Source organism: Drosophila suzukii, chromosome 3 (genome assembly GCF_043229965.1).
Source record: "Drosophila suzukii chromosome 3, CBGP_Dsuzu_IsoJpt1.0, whole genome shotgun sequence".
In the NCBI taxonomy this organism is placed as follows: domain Eukaryota; kingdom Metazoa; phylum Arthropoda; class Insecta; order Diptera; family Drosophilidae; genus Drosophila; species Drosophila suzukii.
Genome location: NC_092082.1, coordinates 560,535 through 582,899, shown reverse-complemented (window position 1 = coordinate 582,899; position 22,365 = coordinate 560,535). Strand labels below are relative to the sequence as shown.

Genomic DNA, 22,365 nt, shown 5'->3' with positions numbered 1-22,365 from the left:
TGACTTGGAAGTTTTCATGTTGCTCATGTTGCTGGCTTGCCAATTGTTGTTGTCTGTGCGGGTTGTCAACGCGGCGATGTTGTTGCTCCAGCCGATGTTATTGTTATTGTTGGTGTTTTTGTGTCTGCAATTTTGTCGCGCCATCGCAGAGTTTTTCCCCTCGGAATCGAGTTGGAGTTGCTGCTGTGCCGGCAATGTTGTTGCTGTTGTCGCCGTTGTTGCCGTTGTCACCGCTGGATTAAAATTCATTGAATGTTTTGTGCCGAATTGAGTAATTGTTGTGAAATTTCGCTCAGTTTACAAAAAAAGAGGGACGTTGGGGAGACATGTATTAAAACAATAATTGGTGATTTTGGTATCTAATCTTACAAAACAAAAATACGTTTAGTATCCCCTCAAATATTCTAGCTAGCTGGTTTTCTTTATTGGTATAAATGTTTGAAAGACTGCTTAAAAGACCTTCAAAACCTATAATAAACAAAACCATTTACGTAATCTTCTCTCCATAAACCTGATGACTCTAAAAACTGAAATACACTTTTATTCTTCATTTGCTTTACCGAACCCATCGATCAACTCCCCAAGCAACCTCATAAACTCACCGCTTTGCATTTGATATCTCCGACGAAAAGTCCGGCATAAATAGAAAATAAATATCAAAGTCTGACGAATGCAACTCACGTTTTTATTGCACGATAATTACAGTCATACAAGCACATGCTAATGAAGACCTGTACATATATAGCCTCTATACCTTCTCCTCCAATAACCAGATATTGACGATATGCCGGCGTTTAACGATAATTAATCGCTGGCGCGTGAGAAATTCATAATTTCAAATGAAATGCATAGAAAGACAGTAGCAATTGTTGGAGTTTTTCCCACACTTTGGTAGGAAGATATCGATGGTTATCGCTCTGGTTTATAGTCGCTGAAGTGACATGGCCAGAAATTGCGTGTTGAGATCTGAATCGGAATCGGTATGAGAACCTAAGGGGCTAAATGGGGATTTTCCAGGAGAAAAAGATCTGGGTGTAAACGAGGTGCTAAGCGACTGGCACGACACGTTCTCCCCCTCTTTCTTTTTTTGGTTTTTCTTTTAAAGCAAGAGTTCTGCTGAAGTGCGTCGAGATGAACTTAATTTCCAGCTAAATGGTAGTGGAAGGCGTGTCCAAAACTTGATGGTTGTCTAGGTTCTGTAATCATCTTTGCCTTCCCGACTTTGCATAATAAGAACATAAATATATGTGTATACCATCCAACAATGTGGGTAGTCTGCGGTTCTTTAACCAGATTATTTAGGGATTTCTTGACTTAAACTTGTCGGTTCTCAGCTTGTACCGTTTTGTCAACGGAGTTTTTCCGCCTAATTTGTTTTTCATTGGGTTAAGAGATTGGATATATATGTTAGAGGAAAGCGTAAAGCTGGAGAGATATAGAAAAGGAATGGGAAAGAGACTGGTTGATCAAAGGTTGCGTCACAGAATGCGGGTGCTATGCTAATTTGGAGAAAGCTTAGAAACCAGATCGCATACAGACGGTCGATAAGAGGGAAAACTTATCAGTGGTCAGACTAAGCAGGGAAATAAATAATTTGTTGATGGATCAGTAAAAACATTTTCCCCTTGATGAAGATGAAACTGATATAGAAAGACACAAATTAATTCCTTATTAGCAGATAACACCGGCTGATGCGTTGTGAAACCATTAATAAAGGTCGATGCTTTTGAGATTAAGAGTTAAAACTGTTATTCGATGATATCCTAAAAAAGATAAAATTTTATGGTACTCCATAGATTGGCTTTGCACTATTTCGCAGGCCCACTTTTTTGTTTACCGCCCATCACCTTTGATGGGTTGTCTGGCCCTCTTTCACATCCCTATTTATTTACAACACTTGGGATGGCCTGGTCCATTTACACATTTCACCTCTTTGTTGTTCGAGGAATCCAGCACTGTTTACCATAAACAAAAACAATCAAATGGCGCCATATAAGAGGTGTATAAGCAATTCCCGGCCATAAATCATCTGGACAATTAGCCACATAATCTGCTTCATCTCGTCCGTGGAGAACAAGCTTCTTCGGATGTTCAGAGCGACCTTCGGGCGGCCTCCACTAGATTTTGTTCAGAAACATTTACCCGAACAACAAAATTACGCAAATCCGAAAAGGCGAACACACAAAATTGCCCAGCTAAAACATCTGATGGCCATAAAAGCCATTCCACAGCTGATTGCTGATCGTCAGGGGTGAGGTCTCTTGGGTTAATTGTGGAATTTCGTTAGTTTTTTATTTTATGGAGTGTTAAGTCAACATTTGTGTGTAATTCAGAGCGCCTCGGGAGGGAAAATCAGATAGACCAAGGTCACTTAAGGTTGTGCCAAGGGGCGTATTCTGGTAAAAAGCGAAACACTTTTGAAATGCCATCAAGGCCTCTTCAAACGGCTGCCCACCGCCGCCTCTCACTTGTGTGGGCGTGGACATGGAAAAAAGAAAAGGAAAATGTAAAGGGGAAAACCAAGACACGAAGATTTGATTACTCTTATTATAAAATTAATAATAATATTAAGTTAATAATTATTAAAAAAGGTGTTTGAATAGTATTAAACAATTTGCTGACAGAACCCTAAATTTTTTTGGAAGAAATGATAAATATCCGTAGATTGGAAAGACCCCAGTGAAAACACAACATTCGGAGAGGGTATATATACACTTTTTCTCGCCTCTTGGCTTATCTGACATCTGTCTGGCCAAGTGTTTGCCAGTTTGTCTCACTGTCTCTGTAGCTGCTTTTCTGTCCATTTGTCTGTTTGCCCGCCTGTCTGATGTCCGATGTCTGTTGTCTGTGTCCACCCGCTGATCTCCTATGCGAGAGCTTCGTGTGTCGACAATTGAAAGCAATTATAATTTTAGCCAGCATATGAAAGAGGAAGAGTGTTACGTGATGGAAACAGGAAGAGCAAATGAAAAGGAGACTGGACTGGTCTGGCCTGGCCTGGAAATTTTCCCAGGTAGCAGCGGCCATGGAAAGATCAAGATCACACGAGTTGTCCAATTAAAAAGTGTTGCTTATATTCACAACTTCATTGAATCCGAAAAAGAAACCAAATCTAAGATTTATTTTTCTCCTTTCTTGCAGAACGGCTTGGATGACGACGAGGACGAAGAGGAGGACACCGAAGACGACTCCTTCGGCTACGAGGGCGAAGCCACCGAGGACGATCTGAACGAGGTCAACTCGGATCTGGATTTGGAGAACAGCGAACCCAAGTCGGCCACCCCCGCGGAACTGATCCTCCAGCGCTGCCAGATTGCAGCCACCCAGATTGTCTGTGGCCTGGATGAGGAGTCCCATTCGCCATCCCAGCAAATCCCATCCCAAGCGGAGTCCCTGTCAGCGGATCAGCCACGCGATTGTCTTGCACCTCAAAAGGTAAGTCATCCCATGGTGGATGGTTGATCCCCCTTTCCTTTGAATGATTTGCATATCCTGTATGTAGTTTCTGTTTGACTTGTCGTTTTGTTGTGTTGTTAGTTTAGTTGCATGCCCCCGCCTTCCACAGTATTGTCAACTTTCTGAGCCTGACCTATCCTAACCCCCAGCTCAAGTTAAGCAAAGAACCAAAACGAACATAACCCAAAAAAAATACGCTATCCCAGAACCCCAGAACCTTAAAAGGAAAAACAGAATACTTAGCAAATGATCTGGCCAACTCGGGTACACGTTGATGTTTTTGGGCATCATCAAAAAAAAAGGAGAGAATTTAAAGATACCAAGCTTTGTAAATATTTTTGGACATCATCAAAAACCACTAAAGGAAAAAATATATTCTGCTGCTCTTGAAAGTAGTAATGTTTGCTTTTTTGAAAAAGTCTAGTTGGCAAGATAACCGAAAATTAAACGAAACTGTTTTCAATTTTATTAAAAAACCTATTCCCACTAGAAGTAGTAGGACCTTCCGACTGTTAGACGTTTACCACTACCAAAATGTATTCCTAGTTCGGGAGTTATGACGCGAAAGATAGACTAATACTAATAGATAGATCCTCTTTTTTGGTCAGTCTCATGCACTCCCATATCCCAAGAACAACCCAAACCAAACATTAGTTGGCACTACTTGAGCGGCAGAGAGCACGTGTTAAACAAGTGTGTGAATCCCACGAAAGCCCGACCCACTTCCCCTTTGTGTCACCCACTTAACACTTATCCAACCCTCCAAACACTTGACTCGCATTCAGCCCGGCGATGAGGCCGATGAGGAGCTAGAGGAGGAGGACGAGGATCCCGATCTAGGCACTGACGTGGTGGACTTCCTGATTGCCAAGCGATCGTGGAGACAGGCGAATCACCACCCGAATCCCAGTGGGGCAGCCACCCTGACGGATTTCGAGGCGGACTCGGAGAGCAGTGACTTCGAGCAGGTGCAGCAGCTGAGCAGGAGAGGATTGCCTGTGGTGGCGGGAATTACCCGAAGGGTCCTCAACCTCATAGAGATGCCCCAGAGCAGTAATAGCAATATCAACAGCAGCAACTCGTTGCTGCAGCAGCGACATCATCACAATATTGGCAACAAAATGCTGCCCAATAAGGCGCATAACAAAAACATAGCCGTGGCGGTAATCACACCCAATTCGCATGGGAACACCAGTCATGGTCACGGTCACGGACTGAGTCACGGGCTCGGTCACGAGCTGAACAAGTCGCCGCTGGGACTGCGAAAGACGCGTCATCATGACACCTCCAAGTTCAACCGATCCAATCGCAAGTCGAAGAACTGTGCAATCTTCTACTTCAAGCACTTGGACACGGACAACGAGCAGGGGAATGCGGCGGGCAGTGATCTCCAGAGCGAGGATGATCCGTGCCTGATCCACCGACGGAGAGTTGGAGACGGAGGAGCTGGTGGCGACGTAAGTACCGTTCTCTGGTGGCGGATCTCGGTTACGGGTCAGACATATCAGCGGATCATCGGTGGCATTCGTTTCGCTCGCCGAGGTGATGGGGTCACACGTTCATCATGGGACGAGGGTCTCTACTTATTCTCCTAGACTCTTTTCCAACCCAACTAATTAGCATGTATCGATAGCTTGCCATTTTTGATGTCTGTAACCTAACGAATAAATTACAAAAAAATATTCATAGTTCTTTGGCATGCCTAACCATTTCTTAATTAACTTTTGTATTCTATTATTCGGTAGTCTTCATTATGAACTAATCCCAGATCCATCAGCCACTTGATCATTAATCATCTAACACAAAAGAAATAGTTTAAAGATCAAAAGAAGTCGAAAAACAAAAGTAAAAGCTCTTTTTAGGGCAGAGCTTTATTTAGGGAAAAGGTCTAGCTCAAATTATTGAAAAAAATCAAAACAAAATAAAAGGAAAAGGAAAAACATGCAAACAAGTTTAAACTTTTTACATTTAATGGTATCAAGATCTTGTACCTTCTACTTAACTTGACAACGTTCAGACTTAATTTGTTTGTTTGTCTGTCTGCGACTTCTCCACAACTTCTTTACTCCGCCTCCTTCGATTCTTCGGGACTCCCCCCGCGATTCTTCAGTCTTCCTCCCACATTTGACAACTGCTGAGGTCGTCACCATTCGAAATGGAAATAAATTGCCAGCAGAAAGACAAAGGAGCGAAGTCGGTGGAGTTGGAAAAGTCAGACAAGTCAGAGAAGTCAGAGAGAAGGCGTTGTTGTCGGCAACCGAATGAAGTTTCAAAGATGTTGCTCATGTGCAGCAGCAGCAGCGGCAATATCGCGTTGCAAGTTGCAAGTTGCCAGTGCACCGGCACCGAACAATTTGCCATTTTGCGCAAGTAACGCTAATTAAACTTCATTTTCTACCACTTCATCTCCATCGTCGGTTGGCTTTTCCTTTGGCGAATTTTGTTACCACTGATTTTAATGTTCCATTGCGTTTTCCCTTCCCTTTCCAACCACCACATATAGATACTGAAATCGGCTGATGCCTCAACGGATGACGACGACGAAGGTTGGCTCTACACGGCGACAGCAGCAGAAACATTGGAAGTTGCTACAGCAACTGCAACATCCACTGCCACAGCGGCAGCCAACACATCGACTGTGGATGGTCTCCAGTCCACGGCCATTTCCTCGACCACGGCAACGGGTGGACCACTCCCGCCCAGCGACGACTCCGATAAGGAGAACAAGGAGGCTCTGGTCAGCACCACAACCACCGCGGCAGCAGCGACTGCGACAGCAACATTGCACAGCAGCAACTACGACAGCAGCAGCGCCTGCTCCTCCTCTAATTCAAATTCGAATTCCAACTCCAACGGCAGGCTCACGGAGACCTCGGCCACCTCGCGAGTCACCCAACTACAGATGCAGATCCACTCGCACTCCCAGATGCAGATGGAGTTCCAAATCAATGGCAATGCCAGCGATGGCAGACACGTCATTAGCAACAACAATTGCTACAGCAACATGCAACATGAGCAGCAGCAAAACAACAACGAGGGGGAGGCCGTCCCTGCCGCCGAGGATCTGGCCAAGATCAAGATGGGCGTCGATGAGACAGCTGCTGATGTGGCGAATGGAAACGCCGGCAAGTCTCAGCAGGTGAGTTTTTCGTAGATATATATGGGGACCTGTCATAAAGATGATGGCTTCGGATTTATAAAGGGGAGTGAATTGTAAGGGGGGAAAGTGCAGTATTAAGATTGGAATCAATCGAGGATCAACATTTTCAGACCTTCAATAGAACAAAAAAGATTAGTTTTTAAAAGAAAATTCATAAAAACAGGTACGGAAATATCAATGAAAAGCTACTATATAAAGTGAATAATAAATTGTTCTCCACATGACTCCATTACATTTAAAATTTTAAACTAAATCTAATAAAGATCACTTTCCCAAGCAAGTCTCACAACAAGAGGCATCCCTTTAAAAGCTGGTCTAGCCTTTCGCACAACTCTTGAGAACCTTCACTGGGCAACGCCGCCATTTGTGGAGCACCAGAAATCGAGCTCGATTCAGTTTGGTTCGGTCCTCTCGACTATTGGACAAGTTCCCACAGTCAGTCAAGTGCCAAGTGCTCAAGTCTAGTGGCCATGTCTGTGACTTGTGTCAATAAAAGAGTTTTGTTTGCCGTAAATCCAAGGGGCCGGATCAGGTTTGGGTTTTGGGTTTGGATCTATCTATGTATGTCTGGGGAACTGGGTGCCGGGCATAGAGTTTTCAATAAATGGAAAACCTCGGCGGATGATTAAGCAGTTGGGTTAATGAAAGCGAATCATGCACCGACCGACTGACTACTCCTGCCGTTCCAAAACGGCAGTCTTAGCAGACTGAAAACCTCGATCGATGACTACCGACATGGCATGATGTCGTGGTCCAGGTCCAGGAAAAACGATCGCCGCCGCTCGGGAAATTGAGCGGAGCACGTCAAAAATGGGAAAGTACGAAATTAACTGGGAAACGTGTGATTTATTTCTTCATTGAAGGCAAATGAAAAGAAGCCCAGGCCGACGTGAGGCGGAAAAAACGAAACAATTGAAAGGGACAGCCACAGCCTGGGTAAACGACATGCAGCTCAGGTTGATCAAAAATAGTTTTACTGCCTGCTTGACAGTTTTTGGCTTGGGAAATATCTTAGGATTAAATTAAATTTTGTAAATATAATTTAATTATTTTATAGTAAAGTAAAAATAGACACCTGTCACTCACAGGACAAAGTCAGGGACTTGAAATGGTTATTAAATTGCATTTCCTTTCTCCCCCAGATGAGCAACAGTTTCTACAGCCGCGCGGACATCTGCAACATCAGCGTGTGGCCAGCTGAAACGGTGGCCAGTAGCCACTTGCCACCAAGATCCCCGGCCAAGTCGGCCAAGTCCTCCAAATCCCAGGCCAGCAGCAGCAACGCCACCTTGTCGGCATCCCTGCTCACCTCCCCAGCCAAGGTAAGCCATAAAACACCGATATGATGGGAAGAAGGAAGTTGCACTTCCTGCTAATGAGATTGAGACATTAACTTGAGAGTGCCGTTTTTTCGTATCAGGGTGATTATGATTAATGGTCGGCACTATTTTATTTGACTAATTCTAGTAGCAAAATAGCAAAATGCTTATAGAGACAGTAGAAAGATATTTAGTAATCAAACTAAGTTTAATAGGAAGTAAAAATACCTAAACCTTTTAATATTACATTTATGAACAATCAACTAGTGTTAAGTCGAAATCCTAAGAGACTTAACAGAGATAAAATTTACTTGAACACCATTGAGAAAATGGTCTTAATTCAATTTCTTCTTTAAAATCGTACTCATCGAATGGACTTTGGTATCATAAATTGTAGGAAATCTGAAGCCATCTGAGTTAAGCTTCTTACTCGATGGAAAAATTCGGAAAACTTTCTCTTGATAGGGTTATGATCTATGGTTCCGCGGGGTACCTCCTTTTACCAATTAGTGACTGTTCTAGATTATTTATTTCTGACTTGTACCCAAGTTTCTTTCGCAGCTCTGCCAGCTATCACACATGATCGATTATGAGTTTGATCCATCGATCGTTGGCCTATCAAATCGATCGATGTCGGTGGTCCCACTGCGACCCCCTCCCCCAGATTTGATTTAGCTGTTTGCGTGCGTCGTTTCAAATTTCTCTCAACTGATTTTTTGTGGTCACTTTTTGTGCGTGTAAAAGCGGTGGTAAAACATGCGAAGCTGACAACTTGCTGAGCGTAATGGTGTGTAATTTAAGCTGGGGCATTGGGTTTTTTAGTGCGGAGTGGGTGTGGGAAATCCAACGGGGATGGAGGAGTATATATGGTATATCTCCCGCCGAGGTGCTCCCATCATTTGTCGCCGCCTATCAATGTTGTCCCAGAGGTTTCCGAATAGCCAACGTGTTTGGCAGTCAACACTCACTCTCACTTTTTCCCTGGTCAGTCGGTGTATGAACATGTTTGAGCGTTTTCGCATTTTCGCAGTCCCATTTGCATTTTGCAGTTGTCGCACGCAATTTCCACAGCCATTTTCCAGCCGAGGGCAGGCGGTTTTCCCCTTATTTCCCTCTGCGACGCAGTGCGTTGATTTATTGAGAGTGAAATCCTGTGCAGCTTTGATTAATTTTGACAAATTTTGCATTTTCGCAACCCGATCTCGAACCTGTACCTGATCCCGAACCCCCAAAAAAACTAAGTCCATTTATCAAGTCGATGAAACTAAAGCTGATTTTCAGATAACGAAAAGCGGTGACGTCGGTCAAAGCACAAATAAATCTTATGAAAAAAGATCACAGACTGAATATCATATCTTATCGATTGGACACACATGATTTGTATGAAATCGCAAATTAAAAGTTTGCAAACTGATAGACAAAGACAGCATTTAAATAGTCGTGTTAAAAAAGCAGAAAAGTAACGTTAAGCCGAGACTCGATAAATAAATCACTGACATAAAAATGACAGACAAGTGTATTTATCTTAGACGTACACCACATGATTTTTATAAATGCTTGCCATTTAAAAGTATTGAAGAAAGAAAGAAAAAAGGATGGATAAATATTTGGAAAGGGAACCTAATCTAATTTTTGGCCAAAAAGGGTTTGACAAATACAAAATCAAAAAATATAGTTATTTTTAAATTAAACAACAAACGAAAAAAAAACAAAAATATAAAGAGGGGAAATAACGTTAATCAAACAACTATAATATAGAAAATTATCTGCTCTGCTATCTTATCGATGTCCACAAATGATTTGGATTCGCTCGCAAATTAAGTGTTGAGCAAAGATACGAATAATAACACAAATTGAGCGAATAATAATAAGAGTATAATTTGAATGGAAAAGTAAAGAAAGAAGTGAGGCCTGCGCCTCTCGCAGCCTTTTACTTTTAATCGATTATGGAGCATTATCTTATCAAGCTGTCGCCTGTCCGCCTCCTCCGTAACTCCCCCTCCCATGGGTCTATTATCAAACGCATTTCGATTCGACAGTTTATTTTAATTCGTGGAGCAATCCCCACTTCACATATATATTCATTCGCTTAAGTGTGAGAGTGAGTGCACTCCAGAGTTGCGACTATAGAGCATTAGCCTCAGTGTGATTCGCAACGTTGGAGCCGACGGACGGACGAAAATCGGGGAGCGGACTACCCAAGATAATGGCAAAAAATTAAATAGCCAACCGAGAAACAATTGCTAAAACAACAATAGAGAGCCCACGGCAACAAGAGCTAGAAAATGTGTTTATTTTGCTTGCGAAATTTGCATTAAATAAATGAAAAAATACAACGAGAAATACAAAAAACAGCATTCCATTTTAAGAGGAAAATACAACAAACCTCAAACATAATAGTTAAACTCATTAAAACAGTGAATTAAAGTGAAATACAATCATTTTAACATTATAAAGTACCAGTGATCTCTGTAGTCACTCCCGCTTAGTGGATGTAAAACTGTGAGTGCGTACAAAAATTCGTTTAAAAAGATAGGATTGGCAAAATATCGTAGAAACTACCTATTTCATCATAAAATTTCAAATACCTAACGTAAACCTAAAATCGTATTTGAAATATAAATACAAACCTAACTTTTCCGCCCGAAACGGTGACTTTTTCTTTGGCCTAAATTTGCAAGAAAAACAAAAAAAAACGCGATTAGATTTTGGTCAAAACAAAAAAAAAACACGTTGCGTGCGGGTAAAAATATAAATACAACCAAGTTAACCAAATCGACAACTGTCAAGGCCCAGAGAGTGAGAGCGAGATAGGCGAAGCAGCAGACAGAGAGGGGAGATACAACTACGAAGACAGTCTAAGAGGCACTGCTGCCAAGGAGTTGAAGTTGAATTCGAATCCGTATCTGTATCTGAAGCTCTGGCTTTCCAGTTTTGGGCTTAATTGGCAGACCGGCGTCCGCACTCGCATTAATAATTGCCTTTAATTATCGCAAACGCCCAATCGCTTTTTACGCGTTCACTGGGCAACTAGCCGTAACTGTAAGTTGGACATTGTAAGCTGCAAACCGTGAACGTAAACGCCGCTTTTCACTTGGCATTAGAAAATGGTTTCCGTTTTGGCAGCAGTCGCTCTCAAACTGCCCTGCCTCCGATCGCGTGCCTCACTCACCGCAGGAAGTTGTTAATTAAATTAAGCCAAAGATTAACCGTCCACTGACGGCCAGAGTGAGTTTCGGACTTGAGTTGCGATAAAGATACATCTACACGAGGGAAGACGGCAAAATATACAAAATACAGTGCGCGACATCTGTCGAAACGGTATAAAAAAGACCTTCAAATTGTTCAATTGACCAGGAAAAAACAAAATAAGTCCAAAAAAAAACAGAACAGATTTCGTAATTGCTCTGGAATAATTAGCCATGCTTCAGTGGTTTGCATTTGTGTCAACAAGAAATCATGTAAAGCAACCAAATTCTAATTCGGTCACATTATCAGTTGGTTTGGTTCTTTTTTTAAACAAATCTAAGCGAATGATTTTTGTTTAAGGAAGTCTCAACCCTTTTTCGTATAGATATTATTAGACATATTATTATGCAAAAGGTAATATCAGAATTTCAAAGAAATATGATACCCCAATACTAATAGTTGTTCAACAAGATTGTTTAGGGCATTACAAAAATAATTTCTTCTGTCATACAAAAGGCCTTTCATATAAAAAATTTCCTCGTGAGCAACCCACTTACTTGATTGATGAGTTGTGCAAAAAACTAATGGTGAGGTGCGGGGGAAAGGCAGCGAAATAAACAGAACTAGATAAGAACAAAAGTGTATAGGCATGTTTATATATGGCAAACTGAAGTCCCCACTTTACTCCCCCACACCCTCTGCACTCCAATCCATTGAAATCCACTCGACAATAATGACGTTGAAGTGCACTGAAAATGGGTGACAAATAGCGATAAGCGGTGGGAGACTGAGTTCTCAGCGATAAGGAAAAAGCATTCCCACCACTTTCACAGCTTTACGCAGTATTTCCCTCTTTGCTGATAAGATTTCGACTCTCTTGCGCTGTGCATTTCCTATTTCGTGGGTCTTACAGTGGAGCTTCGGATATGCATTATAGTTTTGGTTACTTGTGGTTGTTTTAATATTCTTGAAATCTGAAAGTATTTTGGAAGATCTCGAAGTTTTAATTTGAGTCGCAAAATTAATAAAATATTATTAGAGGCATAGTGTCTAGATTATACCAATATTTTTAGGAAAGTTGGACTGTACTTAGTCATCTTTACGGCTTTACTGAATCAGCCGCCTGAGGCTTGCAACTCCGATTGGGCACGCTCATTAATTTCCGCTCTCTAAACAAATTTCCCCCGTTCGCCTCTCACATTCTCCGCCTTTTCTCTCTTTTTTCTCCAGGGCAAGGTCTCGCATGATTCAATCAAGCAGTTGGTGCTGGAAGCCGAGCATTTGGTGCGCGACGCCCAAGAGGCCGCACTGAAGACGCCAACCAAGCAGAAACATTCCATCATTAAGATCTCGTCGACGGTCAAGAAGCGCGAGGTCACCATGTCGCATCCCATCAAGCAGCGAGTGGAGGTGAGTCAGTCCTTTCGTAACCCAAAAGATCCCTCCTAAGGGATATCAATAAGACTCCTTTATATATATGATATATTTGAGAAAGGAATAGCATTAACATAACTTTTATAAAAAAAAAAGGTAAAAGTTTAAAATGATATAGGGAGTTCATTTATTGTATGTTACCCAGTTCGTATATTTACCTATATTAACCCATCATTTTTGAATTCCCCCCTAGGAATGGCTGGAGCACCAGCCCTCGACCCCACAGCTGCTGACCCGCAGCCACACGCACGAACTCCTGCCAAGCTGCAAGCCCGATGACTGCGAGGCATCTGGAGAGGCATCCGAGACGGATTCGGTGCCCCAACCGGGAACAGGAGTGGCGGGAGGAGCACCCAACGGAGGGGCGGGATCGGATACTTCGGAGGGCTTCACCGATTCCATTGCCACCTGTATGCAAACGAGCACGAATTCCTACGGGAATTCCACGGAGAGAATCGGTGGGTCTGCCGAGCCCATTGGTCAGCCAGTCACTCCTTTGGGATTTGGCAGCAGCAACCAGAGCCTGAATGTGAAGATTGTGAAGCGACCGCAGACGCGCCGCAAGTCGGAGAGACCGTGGTCTGTTTCGTGTCTGTCCCAGTTGACCACGGATGCAGCCCAGTTGACCAAGGCCCGGATAGTGGAGAACTCACCGCCCGGATTGGCCAGTCATTCGATCAGCGAGAGCGCCCTAGACTCGCTCTCTCCGGGACCAAGGCCGCGGGCCGCTTCTTCCTCGGGAACGGGAAGCAATGCGGCCAGGAAGGCGGACAGCAAGGGATCCCTGAGGAGGAGGAAGGCCAGGAAGAAGCGCATTTCGGCCGCTTCGGCTGGCAGGAAATCAGATTCAGGTTCCGAACTGGGTGGGGATCTCACCCAGACACTGATGAAGTCCTGCGAGTCCATGTCCTCGCAGCAGCTGCAGGAGTTCACAAATGCCCTGCTGAGCATCCAAAAGGGAGCATCTATTGCCCCACTGAGTCCCAAGGGAGAGGTTTCAGGGGTAACTCTGCTGGCCGAGGGCGAGGCAGGTGAAACCCCGCTGATGCTACCCAAATTCCGGGTTGGATCCTTCACCACAGCTGGCCTCTTGGCCAGTGAAACGAGATTGGGAGCTCTAGCAGCCCTCTCGAACTACATGAACGAGGACGAGCAGCAAGCAGGTGAGTGGTGGTGCTCCCTAAGGGGTCTCTTAAAGTTAAGGACAACTCGAACTGTGTTCTCTATCTATCTGTTTTCTTACACAAGCACCCAAGCCGGTTCAGACCAGGCTCAAAGGTATTGTCAATGCACCTACCCCCACTGAAAACGATCCATTCCGTTTAATTATAGAATATGTTCAAAAATTGTTCCCTAGATACGTTTATTTTTCCCTTTTAAACTTAGAAAGGGTATTTAACTTCCGGTTTTTCAAATTCTTTCATTATTCTTTACCCAGAAATCAATCCTTACCCTTTCCAAATCTTATAATTATTATATATTATTAATTCGGCTTATTCCCCCACAGAACTTAGCACCGAGGACCATCACAGCAGCATCTCGGAGACGGCCTGGGACAACTACCAAGAGAAATACAACTCGGAGAACTATTCCGAGGGCTTCGATTCGGATGCGGCCCGTCGTCTCTTGGAATTCGGCGACGACTATCGGTGAGTGTTGCAAAAATAATGATGAGGGCGACCTTTGAGGCCGTGCCAAGAGTTATTTATAACCGCTCAAAATCAAAATAAAACCCATTTCGCAGCAACTTCATCGACTCGCAGTCGGACTGCTGCAGTTCCCTGTCGGCGGCCAACAATCTGGACTCGTTCTCGCCACCGCGCATGGATTCGCTGCAGAAGCACGAGCTGAAGACCCTACACATCAACCAGGACACGATCACCAGCAGCGTGGACCACGCTCGCCGCCAGCGAGCCCTTGAACTGCAGTACGAGCGCCGTCGCAAGACCCTGGAAGTCCGACGCAAGTCCTGTCAAGGTGAGGAGCCCAAATCCACATTACTTGTACGGTATAATAAGCTATTCTCCCTCCCCAGACATGGATGAAATCCCAGTGGCCAACAGCCAGAAGGAGCAGCAGCCGCAGCAATTGCAGACCCAGCCTTCGCTGTCTGCCTCCGCCACCGCACTGATGACCACGCCCAAGAATCAGTCCATCGGCCAGCAGCTCAGCCATCGCACAGAGTCCGTGGGTCGCAAGTTGGAGTTCGGCGGAATGAGCCACTCGGCCCAGTCGCTGCTGCGTCGCACCTCAGAGAGCGATACCTCGACCAGGAGGCGCCGCACTGTGACGGCGGACGAGAGAAGACGCTCCTCCCGCAACCTGGAGAAGAGCATAAAGCTGATACCGGCCACCACTTCCTCCTCGAGCGGATCGGACTCCGAGGACGGAGAGCAGGAGATGCGATCCTTGCTGCAGCAAAGCCGCGACAGGCTAGACGATACAAGGGCCCTGAAGATCAGGTGCCATCTGCTTAGACCAGAGGATTACGTAAGTTTAACCACTACTGGTAAGGGGAATGACCTTCTAATGCCTTTTAAATCGTAATCCCCAACCAGAACGAGATCATCAACACTTGTCGCGACAACATCCGATGCTTGGAGGCCGTGCTCCGCGGTCCGCCCGGCACCGTGCTGTCCAACCACTGCGCTGGCCAGACAAAAGGTGAGTTCCAGCCTCCACCACCTCCACGCAATCCATCATCATCATCTGCATCAGCCGGTCTCCGCCGGCGCCGACGGCAGCGGCCAGAGACTGAGCTGTCCAGGCCCACGGATACCCACGGTGAAACCGGGGCATCCGGGAATTCCGGGCAGCCAGTGATGCCCAGGGTGGCCCAGTGCCAATGTGCACCCATTACGCGCTTCGTGGCACGGGTGATCGAGTTCGTGCTGGACGTGGGCAACATGCTGGAGCACTTTGCGCTCTACCGGTTCCTGGCGGGAACGCTGAGGTCGCTCTACGAGCTGGTTAACCGGCCCGTGGGCGGACGCCTTGGGCGCTTCTTCGGCGGCCTGCGGGGATTGTTGTAAACATATCGCAGATAACATATTTAAAACAGATGCCCCCAAAGCCGAGCTTTAAGCATGTATTATCCGGATGCCTTTGATCGCTGTACAAATAATAGATCTTTAAACACACTGTATACGATAGTGCATATGATGTATGATTTGAAGAGAGTTTGTTCTTGCATTTGACAAAACGCATTTCGCATCGAATTTACACTTATCCTCAACTTTATTCGCTTTCTGTTCTATTTTATTATTATTTTAAATAATTTTATTTTACTTGTTCTATCCATTTTTTCTTCTTGCGCATTTGTTCTTTATTTTTTTGGCAATAAAATCTACACACCAAAAGCAAAACTAAAATTGTTATAATTCTCAACTTGCGTTTGTATCCGTTTGTCCTGTGAACTATCCCTAATTTAGTTTTTATTTTGGTGTTCTGTCATTCTGTCATCCGTATTGCTAACTCCACGTAATGCTGCTAATGCCTGTGTGTTTGTCAAATGTATTAACAAAATTAATTTAACAATCATCCATAACTGACGTGTTTAGATTGCTTTGAGTTTAGTTATTGAGATCATCGTGTAGTCTAGCACTAACATCGATCCCGAACCCTACCCCGAAGCGGTAATGGTGTGCTCAAGTCTCAGGTGCTCTCAAAGAGATCTTGAGAAAATTTAAATAATGTAGCTTAAGTGTTAGTAATAAGAATTTCATTATTAATAACTGATTTTTTCCAGTCGGTTAATATCTAATTCACATTTAACTTATGGATTGCTATGAGGATTATGGACTGGCAATTTTCTTTTTTTTCCATAAAGGTTTGCGTCTGTGCTAAAGTTTTAAGAGCACTGAAGCTCTAGAACTATAATTGCCTCTTGTTACCCGTTAAACTTTTAAATTGTTTAAAAATTTTCCAAATTCTTTGAAGTTTTTTCCGGCTATCCATAAATCTGCCTAATTCACTTTAAGGGATTTGGGTATTTGTTAGCCAGCTGCTTTATTCTGACCCCCAAAAACAGCAAATTTATTTTCGCCCGCTGACGTCAGACGCCCGCTGCGAATATTTATAAACAAATGTGATGACTGGGTGGAAAATTAATTTATATGAGAGCGAGGGTGGGTTCTAAAAACTGTGGGTATATGCAGAAGGATTTGTTTTTTTAACGTGTCACAATGCTTGCAAAACTGAAGCTTTAACTCTTTAAACTGAGACTTCATGTGGTTCATTTAGAATTCGCTAGGTAGCGCTTTGGCTTAAGATATATGTATGTGCTTGTGAAACTGTAGCTTCTGCTTTTGAGTTTTGGACTGTCGTCATCGCCTCTAAAGCTTTGGTGTCTGGTTTTCGAATTTTTGTTGGTTGCGTTAGAAAAAAGTGACGTCGCCTTCGGAATTATGGACTTGTGCCATTGTTTTTTTTTGGCCTTTGTTCTCGCTTGAGCTGCCGAATCCAATGAGAGGGCTCTCAGACCTTTATACTTCTATAAATGTATATTATTTTAGAGATTGCGTGTGACGAAACCAAGTTCAAATGTTGTCTCTTTGGGATGTTTGCGTGCTAGCTTCTCTGTTTTTAGTACACTGAAAAATATTTTAACCTACTCTTATTTGGAAAAATATTTTATTTTTCACATTTTTAACTCATCTGTGTGGAATTTATTGCGCAAAAAGGGCGTTTTAGTGTGCGCTTTGGCTTCAAAGTTAATCAGTCATACGCCCTGTTGCCGCTGATCAAATATATTATTTTCGTAAATATAATTTTCGAAAATATAATTTTGGAAAATATAATTTTCGAAAATATAATTTTCGAAAATAAATATATTTATAATACCCTGTGAGAATGATTAGGTAGATTTGTTAAAACTTACATTAGATTACTGAAAAACAAATTAAAAAAAAATTTAGAAAATGATATTTTCTGAGTATAGAAACTGCTGTTTTGAAAACAAATAAAAACCAGGGGCACAACTTGGTGTAACTGTGCTAAGCGAGCACGTTGCTTTTGCCCTCTGACTCTCTGTTTCTCGCATTTGCTCCCCCTCTTTCTCGGCTCTCAGCTGTCTCTGCCTTTTGGTTCGACTCTCATCACCTCTCAGTTCAATTTCTGCGCGCGTTCCAAGCGGTTGTTCTCTGTTTCCCGTCTATAATAAAACTTTAACGTGCTTCCGCGAAACTGTGTGAAATGATCTAACTGAATCTCGCATAATTCCGCCAAAAATAACTGTGATAAAAACATAACTAAGCTGCGCAAAGTTACTCAAGCCCATCCAAACAATCCCACTTGGATGTTTCCCATTCATAAAACCAAGTCGCGTGCTTTTTTGCCTTTCGTATAAGAGTTCCTGTTTGTTATAAGAGTTTCGCGAAAATTGCGGTAGTTTTCCCAACTTCAATGCAGTTTTGCTTAAACTACTGGGGAAATTCCCATAATCTGGTGTTCTGTGTGCTTCGAAAAGCGGAATTGAAATGCTTTGAAACACAAATTGATTACGAAAATTGATTTCAAGTGGCGCATCATACGAAAGTGGGTCACTTGGGGGTTGAAGAGAGCTTTTCCCACCGAGGGTTGCCAGGGGAAAACTCCGAAAGCGAAACCAAAACCCAAACCACAATGGGGAAAGTCAGCGTGGCCGTCCAGACGGATATATCCGAAATGCTTTCGGCCACTTCTTCCACCAACACATCGCGCTCGTCATCGGAACAAGGTAAACACTTGGAGCAAACACATTCCAAAGAAAGATATAGCCAAGTGTACTAAGATGATGGTGGAGTAAACATAATTGGGAAACAGGTGTAAACGAGGGGCACTACTAGGTACAGATCGCACCTAAGATAAGAGTGAAACGAGCAGAGCAACTTCAGTCACAAGGGGAAAATAAGAGAAAATCGTTTGGAGGATAGTAGGGCCCAGTAAGCAGGTGACTAAGCAGCCATTTAGTGGAGTGAGGGAAGATTACACCCAAAGATTCCGTTGGTATTCGGAGAAATTTAAGCATAGCATTAGGAACTGACTCTAAAGTTGACGATTTGATAAGTTCGTGGTATGGCATATGGCTCAAAGGGAAAGGGCTTGAGGTCAATTAGTGGAATATTGAAAGATAATTCCAAATAATTAGATCTTAAGAGGAATCAGTTCAACAGGTATATGATTTGTCTTATTGGGTTCCGAAAATCAGTTGAAGCAATTGGCTTTTTATGTCGATTGCCACATTTGGAAGCCATCATCTTAAAGAACCCAAGAAGCAGCACAACAGTGTTCCATATCATAAATCCGCCACTTGTGTGCTTGATGGTCTCCTCCAACCGACAGATCCGCTAGCGATTGCGCTATTCTTACCGCAACTCACATAAAGAATTGCCAGTGGTTCTTCTGGCGGATTCTTCCACTCGATTCTGCCAGACCCATTGACCGACTTTGATCCCCAAGCTGCCAAATCGGGTTGGCCACTACTTCGACTGGCCCGTCCATCAGACACTTGGCTCGCTAATTAGGGTTTAGCCGGTGCTTACTGTACCATTCCGTGCACTTCATGCACCGCTGCCCCTCGTCGACCCGCTAATTAACGGTAAATGCAGAACAGTGAACACTCCTATAGTGAACACTGTTTTATGGTGGCATTCGCCTTTGAAGTTTTCCAAGATTGTTTTCGTTTTGGAGTGAGGAAAGCCGGAACCGGTTGCCTCAATTACCTCATAACTTTTTCTGCTTCTCCGCTTTTCTGCTGCCCAAGTTCAAGTTCCCAGTTGTCATTCGATATATCATTAATTATGGATCGGCTGCCCCATTTGTGGTTGACCTTCGCTTGATTAGAGTTAGAGACGTGATCTTGATTAGGTTGCCAGTTTAAGTGCGGTTAGTTTAAGTGGTTCAATGCGTTTTCCTGGAGGGCATTGAACCGCAGAGAAGTGGTAACAAGCTATATCCATTTGCAATTGCAAACCCATTTACATTTCTTTGGCGATTTCCGTTTGTAGATTTCCTGCTTGATTCGGTAGATTTATTACTTCATTCATGCAGAAACCTCATACCCAGTTTTCCGTTCACATTTTCAACATGTTTGTAGCATCTCTGTGGTAATTTTGTTTGTTTCTCTGCCGCTCTCTAATCAGCATTTAAAAATATCCAACGACGTTGTTATTTCTATATTTTTTGCTAATTGTCTATAATTATTGACTCTGCTGCCACACAGATATGCTCGCACACTTACATATATAAAATTATTCAAGATTAATTTGGCAAATATTTTGAGCTTTGCCTTAGGTCAGGCAGTTTTTTATTTGGCGGCAGCTTACCTCATTTGCCTCGATTTGTGCTTTATCTATAAAAATATGTTTTTCCATTTCGGGGGATGAAGATATCTATGGTTGTTTTTGCGAAGGTAACTAGAACACACCCTTTTCTTCGAATAGGGGTTCTTGTTTATAGCCCTTTGGCACGCCACTCCTTCGGGTGTATCCGTATCCTGGATGAAATCAAGGAAGGAATACTTAATTAAATTGAGGTAGGCATTGGTCGTTTACTTTTGGATTGAAGGAATGATATGTTCCTGCTCTCTAACTCAGAAATTCTAACCACAGACCCCCACTATATTCTAAAGTCATAAACCCTTCTCAATTTTTATTATAATTGCTTTTGAAATGAGCTCATAGAAGTGCTGCTCACTTTTGTTAGACTGCACTATTTACTGCCCGATTTGTTCTCTCTCGCTGATGGCGACACCTCGAGCACCTCCCACGTAAAATGGATATTCTCACATTGCGGCCAACAATTGTGGCCAACGTCAACGACCTTGGCCAAAACATCAGTCCTCCTCCCCTCTGCGGTTTTTGCATTTTTTTCAGTTTTCGTCTGCTATTTGCATTTCAGCTATCGTGACGAAATGCATTGCAAATAATACAAAAACAGCACGCAGGCCAATCTGCATGTCAGCAAAAAGAAGCTTAAAATTTATGAAGTGGAGAAATAAACATATTTCTGCACTAAGTTAGTTGGTTTAGGCTTGTCTTCAGGATTAATTATAATTATTTTCAAACGCTTGAATATGAACGATTCATGCAGATTGATTAGCGCAAAGAGAAAGTCTTTCGCGGGCCAGTAATCTCTGTCTCACTTAGCTAAGTTAATGGCTAATCAATTTTATGTGCAATTTTTTGCACTTTTTGCCGCTGTCGAGGAGCTATCTAGCGAAGATTATTCAGTATCTGCCGGAAAGCAGGTGGAGTCCGACCCCAACTCCATCTCCAACTCCAATCTGCAGCTCCAATCAAAATGCGATACAAAGTAATCTGCGAAAAGCGGCATCAACTCTAAACTCGAACTTGCAACGTCGACTGATTTCCAACCAGATTGTGTAACGCACAACCAAAGTGCGTATGATTGAGCTGCACTGAAAAGAAACACTAGTCTAAATCCATCATTGCAAATAAAAAAGTAATCAAGATTATACATGCAAGAATCTTCTTTACAATCCACACCGGAAACTTCATTAAATAGGATAGTTTCGTATCAGTTCTATAATAAAGTCCGTTATAAGTATATACTGCCCAGGTTTAACATATTGAATGCTTATTTCAAGAATACTATCTTCTTTGCAATCCACACCGGAAAATACATAAAATAGGACATTTTCATATCAGTTCTTTATTTTTTCCCATGTGTAATTTTAAGTTAGGATCGGCGCTAACACCCATCTCGAACCCTCTGAAAAACCCCCTTGTTTCAGTCCGCTAATGCGATCGCCTTGGTTGCGCTCGACTTGCTCTTGTGGGCTGCAAACTCCCCATCCTCCGCCCACTTGGTGGAACCCATGGGGATTCAAGCCGGGCTTCGAGCTCCGTTGCAGCTGCACTGAAGTTCACTCAACCAGTTTCGGTTTGGCTGCCAACAAGTTCGGATCGGTTGGGTTTATTTTTCTTCACCGCGAGTGCGTTTTATCTTCCACTGGCCTTTATCACTAGGGGAATCGCAAAAAAGCAGGGAAAAACACCGTTTTTGGCCAGCCCCAAGGTGAAAGTAATTTGTGCAAAACTCAAATTACGCATTGCGTTTTTATTACCCAACCGGGACACACGCACTTGTCGCAGATACTTGGATTTTCGTTTTGTAGATCACAAAGAAGTAGAGCCCTTGAAGCCCCTTTCAAAGCGTAATTGCATAAGAGTGTACTCCAGCTGGGGTGAGTCTTTTATTTATATTGACTTGAGTATGTAATATGAGTTCTATCAAACTCTACAAAAATATTTTATGGCTCCCAAAAATGTCTAAGACACAATTGTGAGGATTTGTGAGAAAAGCAGAAAATAAAGAAAAGAACCACTATGAATTGTTTTGAATTCAGTTAAGAGCGGTAAAATTAAATTATATACAGGAAATCGAAGTAAAACCATTGTATAAATGATACTTAACAAACTTATTATGAAAACATCAAAGTAGTATTTAAAATTTGTTTGTTTGTAATGGGTATCCCAAAGTCGTGACTGAACAGATATATATTTTTTTGCTAGGTGCTCTTTTGTTCGCTATAGGGTTGACACCGAACTCTTGGTTCTGGTTCCAGTCCGCCCAACGTTCAATGCAGAATCAATGCCACAAAACAATTCTACAAACCCAGCGGAAATGGTAGAAAGAGTGGGGTAACTGCATACAACAAATTCAGGGCGAACCGTTCGAGCCAAACAATTTCAATTAGAAAACTTTGTCTCTGGCACCCACAACCGCAAAGCGTTTGCAAAGTATTAACTGCTGTGGCTAAGGCAGCTTTTCGTTTTTTCCTTTTTTATATTTGTTGACTTTGAT

General features: G+C 43.0%; 1 protein-coding gene across 7 annotated transcripts in view; it reads left to right on the top strand.

Moving 5' to 3' along the window:
• klar (klarsicht) overlaps positions 1–22,365 on the top strand; it is a 118,581-nt gene that overhangs the window by 93,317 nt on the left and 2,899 nt on the right. For 2 of the 7 annotated variants that reach the window (XM_065864044.2, XM_065864043.2), the window contains 11 exons: positions 3,142–3,435; positions 4,242–4,913; positions 5,960–6,595; positions 7,759–7,938; positions 12,355–12,534; positions 12,752–13,721; positions 13,807–13,836; positions 14,066–14,207; positions 14,303–14,535; positions 14,594–15,048; positions 15,117–15,222. In XM_065864044.2, coding sequence (XP_065720116.2) covers positions 3,142–3,435; positions 4,242–4,913; positions 5,960–6,595; positions 7,759–7,938; positions 12,355–12,534; positions 12,752–13,721; positions 13,807–13,836; positions 14,066–14,207; positions 14,303–14,535; positions 14,594–15,048; positions 15,117–15,222 — 3,898 coding nt within the window. Of the gene's footprint in view, positions 1–3,141; positions 3,436–4,241; positions 4,914–5,959; positions 6,596–7,758; positions 7,939–10,109; positions 10,438–12,354; positions 12,535–12,751; positions 13,722–13,806; positions 13,837–14,065; positions 14,208–14,302; positions 14,536–14,593; positions 15,049–15,116; positions 15,223–17,681; positions 18,275–22,365 lie in introns of those variants that run through there. The other 5 variants (XM_065864045.2, XM_017078399.4, XM_017078401.4 and 2 more) reach the window with 5 other exon arrangements.